Genomic DNA, 27,355 nt, shown 5'->3' with positions numbered 1-27,355 from the left:
TCTCCACATGGGTCCTCCCTGGCCCTCCTTGTGGGCAGCCCTGCCAATGTCCCACAGTCTCATGATTAATTGGAGCTATAAATGAGACTATATTAAGAAGTATTTTAAGAGACAAACTAAAAACTTTAATTGAATAAAGTGCACTTTAGACTTTGATGTGACATCTACACTTCTCTTCAGATTTGAGTGCCTCTCGTGAAGCGTCTTGTGATGGAGTGCAATGCAATGTAGAGAACATGTGAATCTGCCAAAACAGTTTGTGGACATCAAGGGAAACAGTTAAAATAAGTTGAACATGTGCCGTGAGTATTATCTGGGAACTATATCTAATTGTAAATGTAGTAAATTGTATGTAATTCACTTTGGCTCATGTTTATTCATCATCATGGTTTTATTTATAGTAATATTCTAACACATGGAGGTAGATTTACTCAAAACTTATTTCTTAAAATGAGAATTGAATGTGTTGCCTATAGCAACCAATCAGTTTCTAGCTTTCACTTATCTAGTACATTATAGAAAATGATACCTAGTATCTGATTGGTTGCTATTGACAACATCTCCACTTTTCATTTTTAGAGCTTTTAGTAGATCTACTTCATGGTGTATCACAAATAAAGATTAGTGAGGTATATGTGTGAGCAGGTGTATCATAAAAAGGTTGGGGACCACTGGAGTAGTGTGTTTATGTGAGAGGGGCTAATAGTCTAAGGGGTAAATTTATCAAGCTGCAGGTTTGATAAGGTGGAAATTGCCTATAGCAACCACTCAGATTCTAGGGGGTAAATGTATTAAAGAGCGATGTTTACAAATTGCCGATATTCAGCCACTTTGACAGCTAAATTTACAAAGCTTGCCTTTATACACATTGTGTTTCAAATTTAGCTGTCAAAGAGGCTGAATATCGTCGATTTGCAAAAATCACTCTTTAATACATTTACCCCTAGCTGTCATTTATTTAGTACATTCTATAAAATGACAGATAGAATCTGATTGGTTGCTATAAGCAGCAACACTACTTTTCCAAACCCACAGCTTGATAAATGTACCCCTAAGTGAAGGGCAGAGTGAGAGGCTTGCTATTAAATGAAGGTATCAGAGTTGTCTTGAGCTTGCAAGTGAATGGAGTGCAGTGTGAGTTGATGAGGTTTAGAGCAGTGCAATAATTGTAGACTGGTGCTTGAGTGGAGATCAGTGAGAGGGACTTAGTTATTGTTATTGTATGCAAAGGGAAAATTTGCTGAGTGGAAGTTAGTGAATATGCTTCTTATTGAGTGAAGGGCAGTGTAAGGGACTTGATACTGAGTGAAGGAAATGATAAGGAGATTGTTATTTAGTGGAGGGTAGTACTAGGAGTTTGTTATTGAGTGGACCAAAGTGTGAGTAGCTTGTCATTGGGTGGAGTACTGTGTGAGAAGCTTATAATTGAGTGGAAGGCTGTGTGGGGCTTGTTATTGAGTGGAGGGTAGTGCAAGGGGGTGTCATTGTGTAGGCAGCGATATGAGGGGCTTGACATTGAGTGGAGGGCAGTGAGATGGACTTATTATTTAGTGGAGGGCAGTGAGATGGACTTATTATTTAGTGAAGGGCAGTGTGAGGACTTGCACAGGAGTGGAGGGCAAAACAAGTAAATTCTTATTTAGTTTAGGACAATGTGGGGCATTGTTATTTATTAGAACGTAGTACAACCGGCTTGCTATTGAGTGTAGAGCAAATGGAGGACTTGCTTCTGACTAGAGGGCAAAGAAAGGGGCTTATTATTTAATTTAGGACAGTGAAAGCGGCTTGTTAATGGAGTGGAGGGCAGTGCCGGGTTTGCTATTGAGTGAAGGAAAGAATCAACTCACAAAATACAGAGCATCTTACCAAGAATCTCAATACCTCTGAGAACTGAAACAAAGCATATCACCAAAACAAAGCACATCAAGCAAAGTGCATTTCACTAACCGACACAGCAAAGATCATTTACAAACTCCAAATTATACAGCCCACAATGCTTCTTCATGTGCACCAGTGCACCTACTTGTCTGCCAATCACATTTCAATATGCACACCCATTTGATGGTCTTCACCTCCATAAGTGTTCACTTATATGTTAGCTTTATTTATGACTTGACGTAATCATGAGAATGAGGGTATATTGCAACGAGTATATGTGTCACATTTGTGTGTTGTGGAAGTGCATCCCATTATTAATATAGCACAAACCCTATATTCAGCACCTTAGAGGTGATGGAGATAAACAGCCATAAAGGTTGTGTGCCTTTCCGCAAAGCAAAGATAGCCCCAATAAATGTCCTTCTCTAATCATTTACCTCATATACAGGCTCGGCGCTCCCATTAGGCAAGGTTAGGCAGTTGCCTAGGGCGCTGGGCTCTGGAGGGCGCCACAGACGTAGGGTATTTAATTACCGTTAAGCAGGGCTCTCCTACCTCCTGTTTCCATCACTTTTAACTGCGCTCTCCAGCTACTCAGTTCACCTCCTCTCCAACCCTCTGCCCTCTGTCTCCTCTCGCTTCTCTCCGCTCCCCTCAGTGACTCTTTACCTGTCATCCGTGCCCACCCTCTTGGGCCATAGTTACCTGCCTATACTCACTTTTTCCCTCCCTCCCTCTCTTTCATGCTGTGCCTGAGCCCCCAGAGTTATAGTGCTTACTGTTACTTGTACTGTGCTGTTTCACCTTGTACTGTGCCATTGTTTGTCCTTGTACGGCGCTACGGATACTTTGTGGCGCCCTATAAATAAAAATTAATAATAATAATAATAATACCGTTGTACTTTAATACCGTGCAGCGACCGCTGAGCATACCTTCTGCGGCCGCCGCACAGCTTCCAATGAATCCACAGGGAGGGGCGAGGGGCCATGGATCGCGACCGCCCTCCTCCCCTCCAACAGCTGATGGGGCGGACCTTCCCTCTGACGACTCTCCTCCACTCCCCCCTCCCCTCACTGACTGTCGGCCGTGAAATCATCATCACGGCCCGACAGTGTCAGTGAGGGACGTGACTCAGCAGCAGCGAGGAGCACCTTTAAGGTAAGGAAAAAGACGGGAGGGGAACATTTAGACCCAGGGTGTGGGGGGGGGGGGGGTTAGGGGGGCGCATTGAGACTCAGGTTTTTTTTTTAAATTGTGCCTAGGGCACCGAGGACCCTAGCACAGCCCCTGCTCATATAAGTAATCCCATCCTGGAAAATGAAATCTAATTTCTGCACAACAAAGCAAACATGAGTGCCTAATCCAGGCCTGGCCAACCTGTGGCTCTCTGGGTGTTGTGAAACTACAAGCTCATGCATGCTTTGTCAGTACATAGTCAGCTGATAACTGGTAAAGCTTGCTGGGACTTGTAGTATCACAACACCTGGAGAGCCTTTCGACCAGTCCTGGCCTAAACCAACACATAGCAATAGACGTCCTGAATTTGCCCAACTCCTCCTATGAGCCAATGCAAACCCCCCCCCCCCCTCCCGCAGGATGACCCCAATTTGGCCTACAAATCGAGCTGCGTCCCTGTAAAACTAGGCACATTTCTACAAATTTTCATCCTGACATCCCAGAAGGATTTTTTTACTTTTGCGGATTAAAAATGACCTTTAGCGTCTCACCAAGCTGCAGAACGTGTCAGTAAAAAAATGGTTACCTTTGAAAAAAGGATCAGACCATCTCACATAAGGGCCTATTTATTAAACCATCAATTGGTGTCTATTCCCTGAAAACAGCGGTTTTCTGGGAATAGACGCCAATTGAAGTATTTGCCTCATCTATCAACAGTGCATCGCTATCTGCTGCTGTGCACTTTTTTTCATAAAACATAGCATTCCCCATAGATGTCTATGGGGACTGCTGTGTACCACAATTTAACAATGAATGGAAATGGTTTTACACATACGGTAATGTGTGCCAGCTCAGGCTGGCGTACATCACCGTTTCCGCTATTTTTCAGCAGTGTTCAGCGGAACAGAGCTTTACAGCGCATGTGTGGAGGGATCACATGATCCTTCCCTGTCACACAGCGCATGTGTGGAGGGATCACATGATCCCTCCCTGTCATACACCGCTCTCTGCAACAGTGAAGTGCAGAGAAGTTTTCAGAGGGAGCATGCGCACAAGGCTTCAGCTTCGGGAACGAAGAGGCAGTGAAAAGGTAAGTTTTTAACTTCACAGGAACAGCAGTTTTTTGTGACTGCTGCTCCTGTGGAGATTTTTTAATAAATATGAGAAATAGTTCAATCCTTATCAATGCGATTAGGATTGAAAACTATTTTTCATTTTATGAGGCTGTTGATATGTATTACGAAAAAAAGTGCAAAGCAGCAGATATCTATGATATCTGCTGCAATGCACTGTTGATAGATGAGGCAAATACTTCAATTGGTGTCTGTGACAGGATGGACCGCCTATGCCACCCTGTCTGGTGTTGCTGGGAACTGGCTGGGCTTACTTTGACACTATTTCCTTTCGTTATTTCACATGCGCCCTCTTGCCGCAGTAGGAGGGGCTTACAATGCTGCCACTACTGAGCTCCTTCTATGGCACTCAGAACCACATTCCTTTTGGGTAACTGATGCTGCTAGTGTACCTCGTTGCTGGTGTACCCGGGCTGGTACTCCTGACCTCACTATAGATCAGGGTTGTTGTGGATGGATCCTCCCTGGCCTATCACACTAACCAGGGCTGCTGGGTAGCAGGCAGAGCGGTGGTACTGGAAAAGCTTGGGTCCAAACCTCAGACAGCCGGAGTACGGATTCGATTTTAGGGTCTAATCGGCAGGTCACAGGAATACAGCAATATTGAAGATGTTTCCAAGCAAGTCTTGAAGCAAGATGTGTATTTGCTCTCACTGGTTAAAGGTCCCAGTGATCAGATCAGTTGAAATCAGAAGAATACATTTCAGTGTACAAGTCAGTGCATTTTATACAGATTTGGACACAGGCTATTTTTAGAATCAGGATGTAAACCCGTTTACCAAAACATGGATTTAAATGCATTGCAAAGCCACTAATATTTATACTTAGCTATGAAATCTTAAAAACCTTGCTGTGATTTCCTGGATCTTATTTCAGAGGCAGGAGACCCACTAGCAAGTCAACAGGTCTGACTGGCATGAATACTTCAGACAGTCGCCGAATACACATTCCCACAGAACAACAAAAAAAAACCAAAACAAGCCACTTTCCCACATCACAATACACCAAAGGCTTGGTAAACAAAGGCTCATTGTATCAGATATATACATCAGACATAATGCATTTCCTCTAGAGAGACTAAACAGAAAAAACACATTTTCTACCCTTGTCTCAGAAATAACGATTTCCTATATCAAAATATACACAATATTAAAAATAAGTGCATTGGCAATTTATATAAATAAACGGCCTGCGCTATTTGCTTTAAATAAATTTATACCAAAAGTTATTTAATAGTGATCAAGTCACAGTGTCTATTCCCCGAAAACTGCTGTTTTCAGGGAATAGACGCCAATTGAAGGTTTAATAAATAGGCCCCCAAGATACAAACAATCTCACACAAAAACACTGATTACGTCGCAAAACACAGACAATCTCACAGATAGCTACTGATCATCACACCAAGACACCACAAATCTCACAGGTTCTGATCACCTCACCAGGACAATAATCAGTGCACATTATATGGGATCAACAGAATCTCTCACTAGAGAAGAGCATCTCAATAAGTGATGTCAATTATCACACAAACTATGAATTTTCACTGGAACGCTTTGAGCATCCCAGAGAGTTATGAAGTTATACTGAGTAATCTATCGAGAGTCAGGGCACCTCTATAACTGAGAAAGAACCCCAACAAATAGACTGGGCACCTCAAAGAAAGAGTGCATCTCAAACATTGTGATACCATCTTAACAGGTTCATCTGAGCCTCTCGATGAGACATATAGCATCTCACCAGGGGACAGGACATTTCACACCTCACTAATAAACAGCACATCTAAGAAATAAACAGGATATGTCATCCAGAATGAATTTCACAAATAACACTCATCAAGGTACAATACATCATGATGTCAAGGGGCTGCTCATCTCACAAAAAAAAGAATTACATTTGGTCAAGAGACAGCACAACATACAAATAGACAGCACATCAAAACAAGAGACAGCAGATTACTATTAGACAGCACAGACATTTTCTGATCACGAGAAAAAACATGTCTGTATAATAAACAGTTCACCCACACAGAACATGCCTTGACAAAGCCTCTCACTAGATGATGACACACAACAACAAAGTATTAGAGAGACCCAGACCATCTGATAGAGTGATACCGAGCATATAGGCAAAATACTAAGTATCCCTTTAAACTACAAAGCATTTCACACAGATGCAGAGCATCTCATGAAGGCAGAACATCTCACCCAGGCGCTGAGTATCTCTGCGAAATAGCATTTCAGCATCAGCCTGAGTGACCCGTACTACACAGAGCTGTGTGCGCTCCCTCCCTCCTTCCTCCCTCTGTCCTCTGTATGCTGGAGGAGGGAGACAGCGCCAGAGCCTGTCTGTCTCTGACCCGGACGCCCGATGTTCACTGACCTTCGAGCTCGGATAGGTGAGAGGGAGCCTACCGGGAGAGGGGACTACAGCTCGGACAGGGTCAGCATGGAGGGTAAGTGTGCGGGGTAAGATGTCTAGGGGACTGGGGGCCAATACATGTGTGTCACAGAGACAGGCGTGTGTATGTTGGTACTGGGTATTAATAAGGGATCGTACCTTTATATGGTGAAGGACAGTACATGTGTGTAATGAGGGACAGTACATGTGTGTAATGACTATGAGGGACACTGCACATGTGTGATGTGAAAGAGTGCATGTGTGTAATACTGTTCATATGTTCATACTTCAGTGATAAGGGATTAATTATGGGTGTGTGGGGTTGTAACCATACAGAGCCTAATGGGTGTGTGGGGTTGTAACCATACAGAGCCTAACTAATATGGTTAATACCTCTGAAACATATTCCTAACATCTGGACAATTTATTAAACTCACTGGGGGGAATTCAATTGACCGGGAGATATTTTTTAACACCGCGCTAATCCATTTTAACGCTTTTTTTGTAATTTTCGAGCGGGTTAACTTTACCCACGATTCAATTCCATTTTTAACGCTCCGTTTTTTTTCAAGAAACGGTCCTCTCGCGCTCCAGTAGAAGGTCTATTGAATGTATAGGGTGGTTGAGAGCCCGCCACATTAAAAGCTATTCAATTGTTTTTTAACGCGGCGCGTTAAACAGGCCAATATGGTCTTTTATCTCGCACCTCTTTGGGGTGTGCTAAAAATAAAAAACCTAAGAAAACTATCTGAAATCATGTAATAATGAAAAAAAATATATATATGTTTATCAGTAATGCATAACACGTAAAAGTTTATAACACTTAAATGATTTTTTGGGTGAAAAAAATAATGACAAAACCCCCCCCCCCAAAACATAAAAATAAAAATCACTAATTAAATATATTTATGTATGCCTTTGGTGCAAATATGTATGCACTAATGTGTTTTGACATGGTATAGATGATTCTATAGTAAAAAATAGTGAAATAAAAAAATATGCTAAAGAAAGTACTGTTATGAACATATTATCAAATAGAATGGTTGTGTAATGCAATCTAATGTATGAAAATGTATGCCAGTCTTTTTTTTGTGTTATACATGACCGCGTTAAACACTCCCCCTCACTTTCCTAAAAACTTGCAAACACCGATGATTAACATGCGGGGGCAGCGTTCCCTCTTTTTCAATTGAATTGCACAAATTTTAACGCTGCGTTAACTAAAAATGGTTGCTATAGCAGTTAAAAACCCGCATGTGATTTTTTTTTTTAACGCTGAAGGAAAAAAACAACATGCGGTCAATTAAATACCCCCCACTGTAAGTATTCTTTTCTTCCTTATGACATCCCTACTATCAGTAAAATTACCTTATGCAATGACATCACACATGCCTATTATTGATATAAACCAAAGTGGGAAGACAGTCTCTCAAAATTCAATGTTGTTCCGCATGAGCAAGTTATAAAATAGTTTAAACGGCCTAAGGCGAAATTTTTCATTTTCATTTCTCGCAGATAGTATTATTTCTTTTTATTTCAATAAATGCATCAGAGTTTAAACAGGGATATTCCTACAGGCTGTGCTGCTAATTGTCCTTCAAGACAAGGATTAAAAAAACTCAAGTACAGGAATGACTGCTGGTTTTGCAATAGACACATATTATACTGAGTAGGCACAATATCAAAATATGAGCAGATTTGATGTAGTTTAATCATTATTCAATTTTATATTATTTATATATTGATACCAGCTTCAACTGAAGGCATCCCTTGCATCATTAAGACAAGAAGCACCTCTGTATTCTTATGGTTAATCCTTATATTGCTTAGCATTAAATGTGAATCAATTTTATGTTTTAACCCTATATCCAAGACTAGATCCTAACTGAACATTCAATTCAATTCAAGCTCTAAAACAATGACAAGGCTTTGGTTTATTGGCCTACTTATTAAGCATGTATTTGTCTTAAATCATGCGGAATTGCTTGTTTCTGTATGATTAAGGCAAATGTTAGTATTGGGGACAAGTACAGTAAGCCCGTGTTCATGCAAATGCATCTCTGGTAGACCTGCATTAACAATCATATACGCCTATTAAGAGGCGTATTTTTTGCACCTGCTTGACGCTAGTACAAATACTAGCTGATGATGATGACATGGCGTAAACCAGGCGCATATGCTGCTGTTGTAGAGTCAGACGCACCTCAAGATGTGGACTGCACTACATATGAGCAGAAATACAGTATTTTTGCATGCTCTGTTTATTTACATCCATTTTACACCCTGCCTGCATCAGCCTTGCTATCTGCACAAAGCACTTTTCAAAAGTGTAAATTCAGTGTGCAAGGTGGTCATATAGGTGAATTTATGAAAAATTGTATGTGCTTAGTGTCCACATATTTTGCAGTTAGTAAATTACTGTTAATGACCATACATATTATGATTTAGATAAAACGATAAACAATATTCATGATCATAGTGGATCTTTATTGGTCGTTAGTTGCCCACATGACAATTAGGTAAAAAAAACAAAAAAAACGATTGTTTAGGATGATGTCTGTCGGAACAAGTGTAGCTTAAAATAAGCATAGCTGTTCCCTATGCCAAACAGAGATCACAGAGTTTATCACTAGACGTACAATGCGGTATGGTCCTACAGTGACATCCAGAGTTCACAGGAAGCACAACCTTTTAGTATTGTGTAACCAGTCTCAGTGCTAAATCATGGAGTACCTTATGTGTGTGTCGCTGACCAGGGGCAGGCTGGGTTGGTGGGCATGTACCTCCTTGGCCAGTCCAATAGTGGGCTACCTTGGGCTGGGTCACTGGGCCACCTGTATTTATTTTCTTTAAAATAGGCTGCTGAGTAGAGTCTTGCCCAGGAGCTAAAATTTGTCAACATTGGATCTTGCAGATGTACCCTGTGTCAGGGCTATGTCAGGGGCACATGAGGATCTGTGGAGGCACATGGCGCGATATATGGGGCATACACAGCAAAATATATGTTGAGACATGGTGACATAAAGCTATATGGTGCATATGAGGCTATATAATGGCATGTGAGAGGACAGTTGGCTACAATATCCACACTACTTCTTTGATGTTTCTGCACGCATTAAATATTTTCCTTTCTGCCATTTTTATTATAAAAACTCTTAAGTATTCATTTTAATGTTGCAATAGTATAATTATTTTGGGTTTTTTTAAATGACAAAACTTATATGTAAGCCTCATTACATTTTTTTTTACGTTTTATATAACATTATCTGGAAACAAGGAAGTGCAGTATATAAGAAAATTCAAACAGAATATGAAATATTAGAGGGATACAAAAAACTGTTGTAACAAAATATGAATATAACATGGCTACATTTTGTTGTACAGCTAGGGGCTACACCAATGACATAGGTAGGAAAGGGCGTTCTGGAAAAAGGATAGGGATGAGGAGAGAGCGGCGTGGTCACCAACGTTGTAACCTGAGATGTGTAAGAGTCATATTGGATAATGGGCAGTAGGGTATAATTAATTAGAACTCTAAGTTGTGGAGTTCTGAGTAGTTGGTGGAAGCATACTTAAGCTATGGTGGGCCTCCAGTTGAGTGGCAGTCGATTATAATGTTGAGGTAATTTGTAAGGATTAGGTTTGTTGAATGAGCCATATGGCCCAGGCTGGAAAGTATTATTTTTATCATGCAGACGATAGGTGATTTTCTACATTCGGGCTATGATCCATACTTTGCTGCAATGGAGAAGTCATTTAAATTTTTGGAATTAATTTTCCCTTATTGCACTAATGTAACACATTCTTTTTCAGCTCTTATTTATTGATGGTGTTCGTGCCGTGGGAATCATTTTGTAAGCTGGCAGGTCTACTTCTTATTGTTTCAGAGAGTCTATCTCTATAGGGCTTGTTATGCTGACCAGAGAATTGTATCCTGCATTGAGTAACACTAACGAAGGTGAAAGTCTTCCTGTAGGTGAAAATTCTGGCTCTTCCAAAACCTGTGCTATACTCTAAAAATCCAATTTATTCAGAAGGCTGCCATACTAATGACACTTCCTGGAAGTATATTCTTCTGAATAGGAGCAGCTGATATGCATTTTACCTAGGAGTAGTTTGAAAAATCTACTTAACTCTTTGTTGTTTCAGTGAGGCCTAAACACCAAAAAGGAACAGTTAAAGTGACAGTATACTGAAACATTGCTTGTTTTACAAACAGGAAGAACACCTCCCTGAATTTAACAGCCATTCTCATGCCTGAGAAATGCTTTGTTCAAACAGTGTACAATTTACAATAATTTGGCACGTGTGGGCATTGACGCTTCATTCCAGCCTACGGGTGATAGTTAACAGGAGTAATTCACTTTTGATATTAAATGGAAATGTACAGAGACAGAAGATTCTCTATATCTCAATTTCCAATGTTTCTGGGAAACCCTTCTGGTGCTTCAGTAACACTTACTTGGGGTGCCAGGATGTAGTGTGGCTCTTCGCTGTACCTCTCCTGATTTGCTCCAGCTATGGTGTGGGTGTGGCTTTAGCAAGCAGATGGCCCCCTGAATACATCGGTGCTTAACACAGGTTGTGTGGAGGGGACGTTAGTGGTGGTGCAGTGCAAAGTAATGGAAGGAATTGTTGACTATCTCATGATACATAAAATACAACTTTATTTACATTTCTCCTCCTGCATGATAAGATTAATGGTTGCAATAGTATAAAGTCTGATAAACGACGAACTCCTCCAAAACATAATCATATCGGTTACACTCACGGCTTCTCCAAATGCCTCCAGCACATTCCTTTAGCGGATGTTACATGCTCTTTATTCTCCTGCACAGTTCTTCTGACAGCAATATACATGGCAGAGTACATACCAGTAGTTCTACTGGAGCAGTAGTTCTACACATCCTCCTATGTTACAGCTAGCAGCCGTCCCTTAAACCAGGAGCTTATCCACTCCATCTAGCCAGGCTGTCTATACGCAGCGCCCCCGCCCTCATGGTATGGCAGCACTTTTCAAGTGGACTCTTCCACTTCTGCAGCACTGACAATCATCCTACATATCCAGGGCCTCTCTGTCTTTCAGCCACACAGCTGCTGACTCTTCCCACTTCCCACTGCACTATACTGCAAAGGGTCAAATAAATTTAGTTTTTTCTTTAAATGCACGTAAATCAGGCATACTCACGTCCGTATTTAACAAGGAGCTGATCTGAAGAAACTTCACTTGTTGAATACGGGCCTAGGTGTGCTCTGCTCTGACAGACAAGACTTTGCAGAATATGTCCGATACATATGTAGAGTATAAAGTTCAAAAGAACGCACAGAAAAAAAATGACATTAACCGTGTCCTCTTTGGCAGCCGCTATGCACGCACGCCTTCTAGTGTCTTTTCTCAAGGTACTCCTGATGGTGGGAATCCCCCTATGGGGCTTAAAGTTGGCGTTGACTCTTTAATTTAGGGGGCCTTGACTGCCCTTTTTGGGTTCATTAACTGGTGGCATCAGCCACACACTCAGGACCACCTTCTTACCTCCTGGTTCGTGTCCTGGCTTCCAAAATGCCCACATCTCCAAAACGTGGGAAGCCTGAATCTTTTAAGCTCCCACATTATTCAAACTATCAGCAGCGGTATGCACCGTTGACCAGGCCCCCTTTCTTGAAGACGCAGCTTTCTGTATCAATGCATCTATCTATTGCAGTGGCGGATCCAGGGGGGGCGATCGGGGCGATCGCCCCCCCTAGCAGGGGCTTGCTGCCGGCGGCTGCACAATATGTGCAGGTCCGCTCGGCAGTGACAGTGTGCTGCCCGGCTGCTCTGATTGTGTTTAAAACACAATCAGAGCAGCCGGGCAGCACATTGTCACTGCCGAGCGGACCTGCACATATTGTGCAGCCGCCGGCAGCCTTGAAGTCAAGAAGGGGGCGGGGCCTAAATCGCCCCCCCTAAATCGCCCTGGGTAGGATACTTTTCTAGATACGCCCCTGATCTACTGCGAGGCCCCTGCCTCACGTGATCTATTGTCACCCTGGTGACCTCGCCTGCCATCACCTTTCCATTTCCAGCAGCAAGTTACTTTTAGCATACTTGCCTACTTTCCAGGAGCATCCGGGAGGCTCCCAAATATGGGGGAGTTCTCCCAGGCCCTCGGGAGAGTAGACCACATGCCCAATCCTGCCTCTCCTTCTTGTAAAGATGGGCCGAGGCCTTGAAGATACATCACGTCATCAGGCCTTGTCGGACGGGACCTGATTCTACTTTTTGGACTTCTTGTAGCCCACTGGTATCTTATGGCGAAAAGAAATAGGTACAAAATTTACATTAAATTCATAACAGCCATTCAGACATTTGCTTTCATTTGAACTAAATGATAAAAGCTTATATTTATTTAATTGGTTGTTGTGGTTGAGTGCAAATTTTTCACCTAAATGCAATGTTCATAAATGAGCCCTAATGACATGTTTAATGATATTGAATAAACAAAAAACATTTCACTACAGATAATACTTTAATATCTCCAGAACTTTTTATCATTGCTTTTGCTCACTTTAACTTTAACACATCATTTGCATAAAAATGCTAATTGGATTATCTTCTTTCACACCTTCCACCCTCCACCCTAGCTCATTTACCCACAAGGCATTCCTGTGAAAACAGCATTGAGGAAATAAAAATTGAGGGAAAAAAAACCAAAAGCTTTGTTCTCTGTTGCTGCACAATCCCATAGAAACCTTCACTCTGTATACACTATTGTATTGTTTACTGAGGCTGATAACCCAGGTGATTGTGTGATAGACAATGATTGTTTATACAAGCTAGGACTTGTTCAGATGAGCAGTTTCTTTCCTGCATTTCAAATGGACAGCCCTCAAATACACAGCACAGAGGAGACAAGCCCATTTTTAGTCCCTCCAAGATGTGCTGAGCCTGGCATAGAATTAATTGATCCTTGTACTAAAACTGACAGTGCGTGTATGTGGCATTGTAAGAAAATGGATGATGGACCAGGGGCAGAGAAATAAGTATATTCTGAGCAAATTGTCTATCATCCAATTTCTATAACATTCACTGTGACGTGAACGGGGCACACCTTGAATGTTGTTGAAAATGTCCATGTGACTGAGGCCTTAGGATGATGACACTTACATATAGTTCGGTGATATCTTATATGCATATTTTCCTACCCGTCTCGGTACTTTCGCGCTTTTTCGGAATTGAAAATGAGGCAATACGTCATTGTTACGTCGTTGCATCTCGCAAGTTTTGGACTCTATACGTACCGTCCTCCACAGCGATCCAGCGCCATTTCACAGAGGGACAGAGAAGGGGTAGCACAGTCTGTAGAGCAGTTGGGCAGCAACATAGGTAGAATAGAATGAGGAGGGGGTAGTAGTGTTTTTTAAAGTCTACAGTGACATTCAGGAGAGCTCCATTGCTAATTGTCATTGCTGAAATAGAATTAATAGGGCAGGCTTGGTCTTCTAAATCTGCAGTCCCATAATGTACAGTGTTATATAGGTAACACACAAAGAGATCTCCATTGCTCCATTGCTAATTGTCAATGCTGAAATAGAATTAATAAGGCAGGCTTGGTCTTCTAAATCTGCAGCCCCATAATGTACAGTGTTATATAGGTAACACACAAAGAGGAGAGCTCCATTGCTCCGTTGCTAATTGTCATTGCTGAAATACAAATACTAGGGCTGGCAGTCTTTTCTTCTGAATTTGCAGTCAAATTGTACGGTGTTATATAGGTTACACACAAAGAGGAGAGCTCCATTGCTCCATTGCTAATTGTCATTGCTGAAATAGAACTAATAGGGCAGGTTTGGTCTTCTAAATCATAATGTACAGTGTTATATAGGTTACATACAAAGAGAAGAGCTCCATTACTAATTGTCATTGCTGAAGTACAAATACTAGGCCTGGCAGGCTTTTCTTCTGAATTTGCAGTCAAGTGTACTGTGTTTTCAAAATGGATTCACAGCAGTACACAGAAGAGCAGGAGCACCAAGCAGCTGCTGGCACCAGTCATGATGATAGTAATCCCTCTACGTCATCTGGTAAAGCCTATGTAAAAGTGCATGGTGTTTTTAAGTCAGGTAAACAAAAATGTAAAAAAACACCTTTTATCTTGGTCAAGAAAAAAAGAACTGTAATCCAGGCAAAGTTATCTGCAGAAAAAAATAAAATTGCCAACATGTCATTCTAGATACGCAGTGGCAAAGAGAGAATGAGGCCTTCGCCTTTCTCTATGAGTGCGAGTTTTGCAACTGTCACTGAGGCATCTTCTTGTAAGGTCAGTCGTGACCAAGCAAGACCTTGTCATTCGGACTCCAAAAGTGGTGTCCAAATACTTTTACGTGTAAAAGCCGAGCTGGAAGAAAACAATAATGCATTAGAGGAAAATGCATGTTCAGATTCAGAAATTACACAAATCCCTGAGGAGAGTCTATCCACGAGTGCTATGTCTAATCCTGACCTGTCTGATAGTGTACCCATAAAAAAGGCCCCTTTCAGCATTTCTGCAGATGTGTGCCTAAACAACCCAAATGTAGTTGGTGATACACCAATTGAGGATGCCACTTTGGAATTTCAACAGGATGAGGGGGATATTTGTGTAGCCGAAGAGGGCGCTAATGAGGATATTGATGAGGTGATGTTGTTTGTGTAAGTCCTGCATCGATGGAAGCAGTTCTGGCATGTGATAAGAAGAAGGCCATTGTCATGCCTGGACCTAAGGCCAAAAAATCCACTTTTTATGTGTGGAATTATTTTTACCCAAATCCTGACACTAGTTGTCTAGCCATTTGTAGTGTATGTAAAGCCACACTCAGTAGAGGTAGGGACCTTCACCATCTAGGAACCTCATCCATGTTACGCCATTTGAAGCGAGTTCATGGCAAGCTGTTGGGAAAATCAGAAACATGCTAAAAAAATAACAAGAAGCAGTCCATCATCAGCTAGGACCCTTCTCTCACCTACATCCCGACGGCTGCAATTTACACCCACAGCACCGTCCTCATCAATATCCTCAGTAGAGATCAGAGTTAGTCCTGCATCCAAGTTGCTAAGGCTAGATGACTCCTCCACTATCCTGGATTCCTCAGAAGAATTCTTGAGCGTTAGTCCCACTGCTGCTGCTGCTGCTGGATGTGAATGTTCATCCCAGAAGCAGACCAAGAAGAAGACTACTAGTAGTTTATAACAATCCTTTGCAAGAGGAAGCAAGTATGAAAGCTGTCACGCAGTTGCAAAGCGAATCACAGACGTCATAGCGACTATGCTAGTATTAGATCTGCGTCCAATATCCACTATTAATGCAGCTGGTTTTAGACAGTTTCTTGAGGTCTTGTGTCCCCGTTACCAAACTCCATCATGACACCATTTCAGTAGAAAAGCTATTCCTCACCTCTACCAGAAGGTTCATAAAAATGTAATTATTGGGCTACAAAATGCCATTCTACCCACTGTACACTTAACCACAGATATGTGGACAAGCGGAACTGGGCAAACTAAAGAATATATGACTATGACAGCCCACTGGGTTTGTGATTCGCCTTCACCAGCAGGAAGAGCAGCAGCATATACCCAAGTACGTCACATTTGTCAAAGGCATGCTACTCTGTGTATCACCGGCTTCACCATGAGGCATACAGCTGACAATCTGTTACAAAAACTAAGGGATGTCATTGCAACTTGGCTTATCCCGCTTGAACTCTCCACAGGATATGTCATTTCTGATTACGCCACCAATATTTTGAGAGCCCTACTGCTGGGTGAATTCCATCACATTCCCTGTTTTGCTCAACAATAAACTTGGTGGTGCAGAGCTTTTTTAAAAAAATGACAGGAACGTGCGGGAGATGCTGTCTGTGACCCGTAAAATATCTGGACATTTCCGGCATTTGGCAACAGCGTGTAGGAGATTACAACAGCTGCAACAGCAATTTAATTTGCCCTGCCACCAACTGAAGCAAGAGGTGGTAACAAGGTGGAATTCCACAAGCCATGACATTGGGAAAGGAGGGGGGATGTATTTTAGTCAAGCGCAGTGGAGAATACTTTCCGTGTTGTGCAAGGTGCTGAAAACATTCAAAGTAGTCACCTGTGAAGTGAGTTCAGACACTACTAGCTTGAGTTAAGTGATTCCCTTAATTAGACTTTTGGAAAAGCAACTTGAGAAACTTAAGGAGGAGATGAAATAAAGCAATTATGCTAAGTATGTCGGACTTGTAGATCAAGTACTTTATTTGCTTCGCCAGGATCCAAGAGTTTTCAAAATCTTGAAATCGGACCACTACATTTTGGCGACTGTGCTTGATCCTCGGTTTAAGAGCTATGTCTTCTCTTTGTTTCCAACTGACCCAGATCTGAAGAGATGCAAGGAGCTCCTGGTGAGCAAGGTGACAGCTCAAGCGTTACGTGACAGGACAGCATCTCCTCCTTCGGTTTTTTATTCAACTGCTGCTAGGAAAAAACATAGCTTTCCCAGGAGGCCCAGGGATGATGCAGATTACTCAGGACCAAATTTTGACATCTGGTTTGGTCTAAAAGAATTGACCAAAAAGATGTGACACCTCTGCCAGGGACAATTCCATTTTGCACCACTTTTCTCTTCTGTCACTGCTGTGTGCCAATGTGTCCTAGATGTACTAGTAACTGGCGTGTGTTTGAGACATTGCTCTGTCGCTTAGCATCAAGTCAGGTCGCTGCAGTGTTTGTCCGAAAGTGTATGAAAATAATAATGTGACCTGTGAGGTGATCAAAATTGACAGCAAATGACTTGAAATTAGTGTTATTGAGGTTAATAATAATGTAGTAACAAAAAAAGAGCAAAATTAGGTGATTTTAGGATATTTTAGGAATTTTTCTAAAAAAATACAGATCCAAAACCAAAACCCACGAGGGCGGTTTTGCCAAAACACAAAGCCAATCCAGATCCAAAACCAGTTCACGGGTGAGCATCTCTTATCATTTTGGGATCATCCCTTATGGCACAATGATACAAAAGTGGCTTTGCAGTATGGGGCCAAAATTTAGTCCCTACCACTGTTGCCTCTTGGACATAGTTAGATAAAGTCGGCAAGTATGCTCATATGTAGTGCTGCCCAGGCTCTTACTGACCATGATGGCTATTTATCATTAGGCTACTTACTACAAGGATAACTGCTGCAATTTATAAAAAGTAAAATACCACGGGGGCAGATGAGAAAATCTCAGCTGGTATTATGTGATAGAGATTACAGAACAGGTATTGTGGTGGTACAAGTGCCACCTTGATTCTTTTTAAATATGCTTCCCCACACAAAGTCAGTGATACTGATTGAGAGCAGTGGTTATCACGGGCAATATCAGTGTTACCATGGTCATAGCTGCTTATTCTCCTGGAACAGACTTCCTAAATAGGGTGAGACCACCTGGATTCCTGATAGTGCAGGCAATTCTCCTGTAAGTATGGGATGAAGTATGGGATGAAGCAAATAAAGCTTTATCGCTGGCAAAAACTCCCATTAAGGCTTTTGCCCACTGATGAATATCTAATATCTAACTCTTCCTGTAAATAATGATATATTTCTGTTATATACATGTGTTACATGAAATATGTACTTTTGACTTTGCACTAGTCCCTGATAAAGGGGGTTCATTGGTGAGCCCTCCTTATTCTTCTTCTTATTCTCAAGGCTGAAGTTGATGTCACTAGTACTTTGCATCATCCTATTGACCACTGCTGTCCTCATAGCATTCGTACAGAGAGTCAGGTTGCTTTTACACCACAACAGACAACCCCACACACTATACTGTAGCATTTCAGTACATGAGGGGTTACAACAAGGTCTGAGTGGGATCTGAGATGTGAAGGGCAGGTATTAAAAGAAGAGGTGGGTGTGACGTGTTGACATCATTGTAGTCATCAAGTGGGTGGGAAAATGTGTATAATGACGCTGATTGCGTCATTTGAGGATTGCACACACATCTCATAGTACTGAGGTGTGTGTGGCTCCATGACATGATTTATGTCATCATCGCACATCCACCTTGCTGGTAGGAATGTGCACTTGCAGGAGAATTGCCTGCACTATCAGGAATCCAGGTGGTCTCACCCTATTTAGGGAGTCTGTTCCAGGAGATTAGACAGCTATGACCATGGTCAGCATAAACACAGGTCTGTCTTGATAATTAATAAGTATAATGGGCTGACAAGGAGGATCAATTGGTTTCTATCTCCTGTCAGCATTCTATGTCACTGCTGATTAAATAATAATATATTTTATCTTATATAGAATTACTAATTTATCCATCAATAAAAGCTGGTGGGCTGTGGCATTAGTGAGTAACCAAAATTAAATTTTGCATATAGTGACATTACACATAGAATTGTGACTGTGTTTTCTTGTTTAATAGCTGCCACTCACTATAGACTTTGTCGAAACCTCTTGGAGCATACTGTGTCTGCTGAGAACCTGAATCATCGATTTCGCCGGGAGATTGGCAACAGTCTGACCTGGCACGATGGGCGGGGTCACAGAGCAACCGGAGGCAGAGTCATCAAACTTCTTAAACAGCCCGGAACAGAAGTATCACAGGTAATAACCTTTCCCAGAATTTATCCTAATGCTGTTTTCAGTTATATATTTATTTAACTGAGCCAAATTGAATTTGGTCACCTGTGACCATTTTGTGACTTTATATGGTCTTTCGTTCTGTACATACATGAAAGAAAATCCTGTAATATATTATAATATGATGTTTGTACCTTGTTTCTTTAAAGGGCACCTGTCGCACACATGTTAATCTGCACTATGTTTACTAGCAAAGTAGTTTTTTCAATGGGAAGGTTTGTAGACCTCGTGGCGCAAATGAAGCACTCTTCTTACAAGTGTAAAGCAATGTTGTTTTAATATTACATTTATGTTCATGATCTGATATATCTCATACTTGCCAACTTTCCCAGAATGTCCGGGAGACTCTCGAAATTTGGGTCAGTCTCCTGGGCTCCCGTGAGAGCTGGCATTTCTCCCACATCCCGGAATTCCTTTGTTAAAATGATAAGATTCACCGAGAATCTCATCATTTTGGCCCCGCCCCCCGCGACAAAAAGACATTTAATTTGTGGGGGCGGGGCCAAAATGACATGATTCGAGGCACCCCACACCCTCCCACCCATTAGTCACTCCCCTCTCTCGGACGTCGCCTACTGAAAGTAGGCTAGTATGATCTATCGGGGTGTCCAGCTGTACTCAAACAGGCCCAGCTCACTTTCAACATGACAGTTTCAATGTGTTCCACTGAGGAATATTTATGGGCATAGGTTAGGACAAAGCACATAGATACAAACATTAATTTAGGTCAGTTACTTGAGATGTGGGACCAACTTTTACATAAATATGGCAGCTTTTATTGAGTAAGAAGTAAATCACTTGCTGAGTAAACAGAGCTGGCATTCAAGGTAAGGTTAGACAGTACATACAGCATCCACTACAAACAGATGCTAGTAATATGAGTAACTCTGTTTAAATCCTAGTAAACAACATGACAGTATATGTTTTGCAATAAAATACACTTTTGACATTGATTATATCAAATAGCTATTAAGTTAATGCTGTTTTGTACAGCGCTGCAGTGATGCATCAGCAACATATTAGAAATGTTATAAAAATGATTATGTTAACTCAATAACACCTCTCCAATCTCAGGCTGTAGTGTTATAGAATAAAGAAGGAAGCAGCACACACCGCAGTCAGGACTCAGGAGGAGACTATTCCGCAGGAATGGGGGTGGGGGGTATTGCTGGACAACTCATGTGTGACCTCCTTGGACAATGAGAGTATCATTATAGTGATCTGTATTCCCACATAGATTACACTCTGCACAGAGATGTTAAACATGAATGGTCTGACATCGTGTTGCATGACTTAAGGTGCAGTGCTGTCAATCAGGAAAAGTGGACATATATATAATGTTGGATATGAAGGTCCAGTCCAGTCTTGGTAAGAGAGGGACTACCGAGGTATGAGAGATGGTCTATTAAATTGCAGTGCTATACAGCACATCAATTATCAATGTGCAGTGCGTGCAGAAAATGGTCTATTACTGTAGTGTACTCTAGTGTTGTGTATGAAAATATTTATCAAGGTATAGTGCTATACAGTAGATGATTTATGAATGTGCAGTGCTGTACAGGAGAGGATTTATTTATATGCAGTGCTGTGCAAGAGATGATTTATCAGTGTGCAGTGCTGTGCAGGCGATAAGTTCAGAGTGAAGTGATGTGTATTAGGTGATTTATGAGTATACAGTGCTCTGCAGGAGATCATTTATGAATATGGTGTGCTGTACAAAAGATGATTTATGAGTGTGCACTGCTATGTAGGAAATTGTTTATCAAGGTGCAGTACAGTGTAGTAGACAGGTTTATCAAGGTGCAGTGCTGTGCAGGAGATTATTTATGATTGTGCAGTAGGGTGCATTCAATAATTTTTTAGAGTGTAATGCTCTGCAGGAAATGATTCTGTAAATGTGCAGTGTAGATTATTTATCAAAATGCAGTGGTGTGAGAATTATTTATAAATGTGCAGTGTTGTGCAGAAGATGATGTATGAGTGTGTAGCGCTGTGCAGGAAATAATTTTGAGAGTGTGTGCTGCAGGTGATGATTTATGAGTGTGGTACTGAGCAGGAGATGGTTTATTAGTGTGTGTTGCTGTATTGAACATGATTTATGAATGTGTAGTGCTGAGTGGATGATAATTTAAAGGTACCACAGTGCTTGTAGTAAGCACTTATCTTAGAAGGGTGCAGTGCTGTGCAGGAGATTATTTTTTTTAATGTGCAGAAGATCATTTTGTGCAGTGCTGTGTATGAGATGATTTATGATGAGATGATGCATGAATATGCAGTGCTGTGCAGATGATTCTTTATGAGTTATCTCATACTTACCTACTTTCTTCAGCTCCCTTCCGGGAGCCAGCCAGTGGAGGGGGGCGTGAAGGGGCGGGGTGGCCGAAATCGCGTCATTTCGGCCCCGCCCCCTGTGACGTCATGACGCAAATTGCGTCATTTGACAGCGGGGGCGGGGCCAAACGCCGCGATTCACCGGGAATCGCGGCGTTTGGGATCTAATTCTGCCCACTTCACTAGGAAGTGGGGCACTTCCTAGTGAAGTGGGCAGAATTCGGGAGATTGCCACACTCGCCCGGGAGTCCGGGAGACTCTCACAAAATGCGGGAGTCTCCCGGACATTCCGGGAGAGTTGGCAAGTATGAGTTATCTATATGTAGTGCTGTCACCTTGTAGATATGGGTCTATGAAGAAGCAGGCCTGTGCAGGCATTGATTAATGGAGACAGTGGTATATCAGGGTACTTGTTACAGAGCAGTGCAGTGATTACAGTGCACTACTTTGCATGGGATGCATCCACATTGAGCTATAGGTATACTCCATACTTGCCAACTCTCCCGGAAATTTGGGTCGTTCTCACGAACTCCAGTGAGAGCAGGCAAGTATCCCTCATCCCGAACCTACCTAGCCTTAATGGCGCGATTTGCAGTGAATCGCGTCATTTTGGCCCCGCCCCCATGACAAAATGGCATTTTATTCGCGGGAGCAGGGCCAAAATGACGCGTTTGGCCACACACCGTCCCCGCCATCTAGTCACGCCCTTCTCCAGGAATACACTTGCCGAAAGTTGGCAAGTATGGTATACCCCCTTATATTTTTGAAGAGTGGTATAAACTGAAAGTGCATTAAAAGCATTAGACGATAATCCTGCATTGGTTAGAAAGGGGCAGTTGTCTGGAGATAAGCAGTATGTGGCACGCCAGGTGTTGTGGAACTAGAATTCTAGCATGCTTTGGACTTGCAGTTGGAGATGGCAGCTGTAGCAGAAATTGCCTATGCTTGGTTCTGTTTTTTTTGCAGTGAGTAATTTCAGCTTTGTCCCTGATATAGGTCAGGCCCAGTGATCAATATGGCATTTATCACACCAGTCCTTCCTTCAGCTGCCTCACTAAACCTGTAGTCCTGTGGACCCAGCAAGACGTGTGCAAATGGCTAAAGAAACATTGTCCACACAACTATCTCACTTATGTTGAGGCCTTCTCCCACCATGCCATAACAGGTAGTTGAGCCATGCATCCTATGTGTATTACTCTAGGTATATTTTATTGTTGAACTTTCTCTGTGTATGTTTCATGTATATCTGTCTGTAAAGTACAACTGTCCTCCAGTTACTACATTTATAGTTAGAGGAAGCAACCTAGAATCACAGCTGATTTCTGTTGCCCCACATGCTCTGTATCAGAGTCAGGCTCTGTACTGTTCTGTGTCTCAGGCCCAGAGCAATTTACAGGGAGTAGTGAAAATGAAAATCATCTGACTGTTCTAAATCCCAGCAGACATGCACCAGCACACACTGTGAGATCAGTATCCTGAGGCTGCACAGAATAAAAGTCTTAATGTACAGAGCGGATAAAGTACAGAGAGAGAATTCCACTCTAGGATAGAGACAGAGATGAAAATGAGGGGGAGAGTAACAAAACCAAAGTGAACTAGCGAGAGGTTAAGTTAATGTGGGGAATGTAGAATAAACACAGGAGGGAGAGAGGAGAATTAGACGCTATTCAAAGGAGAGAATTAGGAGATTTAAAAAGGAGAGAATTAGGAGATACAGTAAGGAGAGTCAGGATTTATAAAGAGGAGTTCTGCCAAATCCCTCAAATGGACTCAACAAGGTTCTGATGAAAAAACAGACACCCTTTTGGCGGCAAAAATTAGACAAATTCAAACCTGGAATGATATTTTTCATTAAAAATCCTTCTAGTCAGTCTATTCACAATCCAGATTGAATTGCTAAAGAATTCCATTTGCTTTATTCTAAACTCTACAATCTAGACTCATCCCATTCTTCCAACCCAAATTTTGAAACAGTAATCTACCACTATATGCTCTCCTCTGGTCTACCCAAACTTTTCTGGAGTTGCTTCCTTGCTTAACGCCAAAATCTCAGTGGAAGGAGCCCTGGACACTCTGCAATCCATGAAATTGGCCTTATCCCAAGGCCCAGATGGCCTGCCTGTGTAATATTCTAAACAAAATTTGTGTCAATCCTTGCCTCTAAACTAACAGTGCTATTCCATTCAATTCTGGAGGGTGGAAATTTTGTTCCGGCTACCACTAAAGTCAAAATTACAGTTATCCCTTAGAAAGGTAAAGACCCAGCCCTCTGCATTAACTACTGGCCCATCTCCCTATTAAATGTTTCACCAAAATCCTAGTCTCCAGGTTGCACACTGTCTTGCCATCCCTGATACACGCTGATCAGGTGGGCTTTGTCCCCGGCTGGACAACACCTGGTGAACCATATACTTGATACACCACATTAATGAATGCAAGGAGCCCTCCCTCATCCTTTCCTTTAGTGCCATCTTTGCCTTGACAATTGAGCCCCTAGCCATTAGGATTAGGTCAGACCCAGACATCTCAGTAGTTAAGGTGGCCTCTGGAAACCACACAATAGAACCTTTTTACAGAAGACATTCTCCTCTCTATAACCAACTTCATGATCCCCCTCCCCAATGTACTTAGCGAGTGTCACGTACACCCAGCTGTCTCAGATACAGCAATCTGAACAGCTGACCGTGACTGGTGTCACCTTAGTCACTTAGCAATGAATACACCTTTTATGATTTATTATGGTGTCCTTACGTTCCCCAAAACACTTATTAATGTTTCTCACTTAAATCACATAAACATGTTGCATGAGACTCCCTAGGCTTTGAAAGTTCACAAAGAATCACGGAGAACACATTAGATTAAATTTATTTAACATGAAAAATGTTCCCAAGGCTTAGTTACAAAAAAGTTAATAACAAGACATACAAATAAGTTTCAGAAAATAAAATAGGAAATAAAACCAGAGTCACTACTTACTAGTTAAAACTTGGTGTGTATGAGGGAACACAATTGAGAAAGATGGGACATTTCAGTCTTGATAGACCCCATCATGAAAATGCACAATGTACTGTTTAAAGCAGAAAATTGTAAGCCCTTCTTACAGGCTCTTCGCCCCCACCTTAGGAATTACATTTTCAATTAAGTCAGATTGATTCCCAAAATGACACAGAGCTTTCTGAAGTAAATTATATATCACTAAGATATATGTTTGGGCACCTCAGAGAATCTCTCACCTCTGTTCTGCTTGAGTGGCTAGATGGTTTACAACTTTGGGGCTTTAAACTCCTCCAGGATCCTTATGTATCCCATGCCTGGCTTGTTTCAAAAGATTATTGACACTTACATAGGTTCAGATTCATGTAATTTAGCAAAGCACCCGTTGAGATTACATTACAAGGTTACATACAATATACATTGTCCTACCTGAATATTAAGGGAAATTAACAATAGTACATAATTGTCACAGCGAGGTACAGCAGTTTTCGACTCTCTCAAATCTCAAAATAACTGCGACCACGATGGAAATCTTAGAACTCAAAAGAGTGCAATCACTCTATCAAGCAAATTGCTTTCACCTGTTGTCTTGTATAAAGAGGGACCTTGAACACATGGAACAACATGATAATTTCCTGGATTGGCTGTATTACTTCCATCAAGCTGAACCTACTGCCCAGACTTATGTACCTTTTCCACTGCTAATCAGAGTTAAAGCCATAGTCCTCTACTCCAGTTAGAAATTGGTTATGCATTTTATCTGATCTGGGAGAAAGCCCCATACTCAAGCTTGTATGCTCCAAAGACATATACAAAAACCAAAGGATAGTGAATATCTGTGCTAGTGTAAAAATGCAAAACATACAAAGTATACACAAACAAAAGCAACGAATATACAAAAACAGAAAAAATAAAAAAAGAGTCCAAAAGTATAGTCCTTAAATAGAATATGTGGAGATGATTCTTCTTTGTTAACATATGAAAAAAACGAGGAAACAAAAACAACATAGTGTAACCTCTATATCATTATCTTCCACAATGTTATTTGATTTAAATGTGAATAAAACACTATGCTAATTAGCTTAGCAAATAGACAGAGCTTCATACATACACAATCATATCTAAAAGCATATATCTATTATGGTATAAGAGAAAATAGGATCTATGTGGATATCCTACGAATAATAAATACATTAGAGAAAAATAAAAATACAAACTGAAAAAAAGAAAAGAAAAACAAGTAAATATTTTCTAGATCTCCCAGGATTCAAACTTAGTCCTTCACATATGCTAACTTAGACCAACATATTGAGCCACAAGCTCTATTAGTACTTAATGTGATATCTGGACATCCTCAAGGTGAAATTACATCCAACTTCATGAATGCTATAAAATAAATACTATATAAACAAATACAAAACAAATTTGTGTTTTACATTTATATTATGGACAAGTTAACCCGTGCATGATACTCATGCATTCTAGTCAAATCAAGATACTTAAGGTCTTAAAAGGGTCCTTGTCATGCATTTGGACCTAGCCCAGGCCTCCTCAGTGGAAGAGCGTTACTTCCCGACGCAAGCGGCCTTTTTAATGTGTGTTCATGGGGTAAAATTACCTCACGAAAATGAGTTTGACCCCTCAACTCGTAAATTTAGCCTTTACTTGTTTTTCACTCTGAATTACTCCCCAATAGGAAAATAGAAGTCTTATAAACATCAATTTCTCGTTTCCATGAAAAAATTATTAATTTTTATTACCAGACACATGCTGGAACATGTTCCTATTAAGATAAAACATAACAAACTAATTCCTCTGCGTGAAATCCAGTATTAGTAGTGATGTACGCTTACCACATAAAGATGAAACAAGGGCATGTATAAGAACTGACGGATCTGTACAGATGAGGTGTAAACGGCCGGTCACAGCAGCTTTTTCCAGACCTCTGATCTTCAGATGTTATGGGCAGCGCAAAGGGACACAGATCCCTTTGCGGAGTACATAGTGGGGAGCAGACATAGCAAAAAGCTCTACAAAGCATAAATTGACATTAGTAAATGGAAAACAATAAATGCCTCTTGGGCAATTGAACACACGGAAACATATAAGGCATTTATATGAATCTGTCAAAAAACATATTTCCAGTAGGCCTCTATCTGTAGAGGCCTACTGGAAAACTTCGGTCTCTGCAGTTCCTCCTCTAAGGGCCCTATATAAAATTTTTGTAACTCCCTTTTCCCCACAACTACCAGTTATAGGTCTCCTCATGAAACTAAGTGGAAACTTGACTTTGTCGACACCTTAGGCCAGTTGGATTGTTCCGATATATGGGAGGGAGTTGCCAAATCCTCAATTAACTCCATGATAAAGAAAACGCATACAAATTACTTTTCAGATGGTAGTATGTCCCAACTAGGCTCTGTAGCATCTTCCAGAATACTTCAGATGTCTGCTGGAGAGACTGCGGGTAGTTAGGGTATTTCCTGCACATCTAGTGGTCCTGGAAAAAACTATAGAGAGGAGAGACTCAGAAGCTACAGTGAGGAGTGAATCAGAAGCTACAGTGAGGAGTGAATCAGAAGCTACTGTGAGGAGAGAATATAGAGCTAATGTGAGAATCAGGAACTACAGTGAGGAGAGAATCAGGTTCCATAGAAATTAGTTAGTCAGGAACTTTAGAGATGACAAAATCAGATTCTCTAGAGAGGAGAGCATCAGGAGCTATAGAGAGGAGACAATAAGGAACTATAGTGAGGAGTGAATCAAGAGCTACTGTGAGAGAGAATCAGGAGTTACTGTGAGGAGAGAATATGAAGCTGCT

At 41.4% G+C, this 27,355-nt stretch overlaps 1 protein-coding gene across 3 annotated transcripts in view; it reads left to right on the top strand.

Annotated features, from left to right (window-relative positions):
- Positions 1-201: 201 nt before the first annotated feature.
- The window catches only part of SAMD10 (sterile alpha motif domain containing 10), a 43,130-nt gene continuing 15,976 nt past the window's right edge, over positions 202-27,355 (top strand). The window contains exons 1-3 of one of the 3 annotated variants that reach the window (XM_075176659.1): positions 202-302; positions 18,992-19,173; positions 22,537-22,705. In XM_075176659.1, the coding sequence (XP_075032760.1) occupies positions 296-302; positions 18,992-19,173; positions 22,537-22,705 (358 nt within the window). In that variant the 5' untranslated portion in view covers positions 202-295. Of the gene's footprint in view, positions 303-6,139; positions 6,641-18,991; positions 19,174-22,536; positions 22,706-27,355 lie in introns of those variants that run through there. The other 2 variants (XM_075176658.1, XM_075176660.1) reach the window with 2 other exon arrangements.

This window comes from Mixophyes fleayi, chromosome 6 (assembly GCF_038048845.1).
Source record: "Mixophyes fleayi isolate aMixFle1 chromosome 6, aMixFle1.hap1, whole genome shotgun sequence".
Lineage (NCBI taxonomy): Eukaryota > Metazoa > Chordata > Amphibia > Anura > Limnodynastidae > Mixophyes > Mixophyes fleayi.
This window is presented reverse-complemented; position numbering and strand designations above follow the sequence as displayed.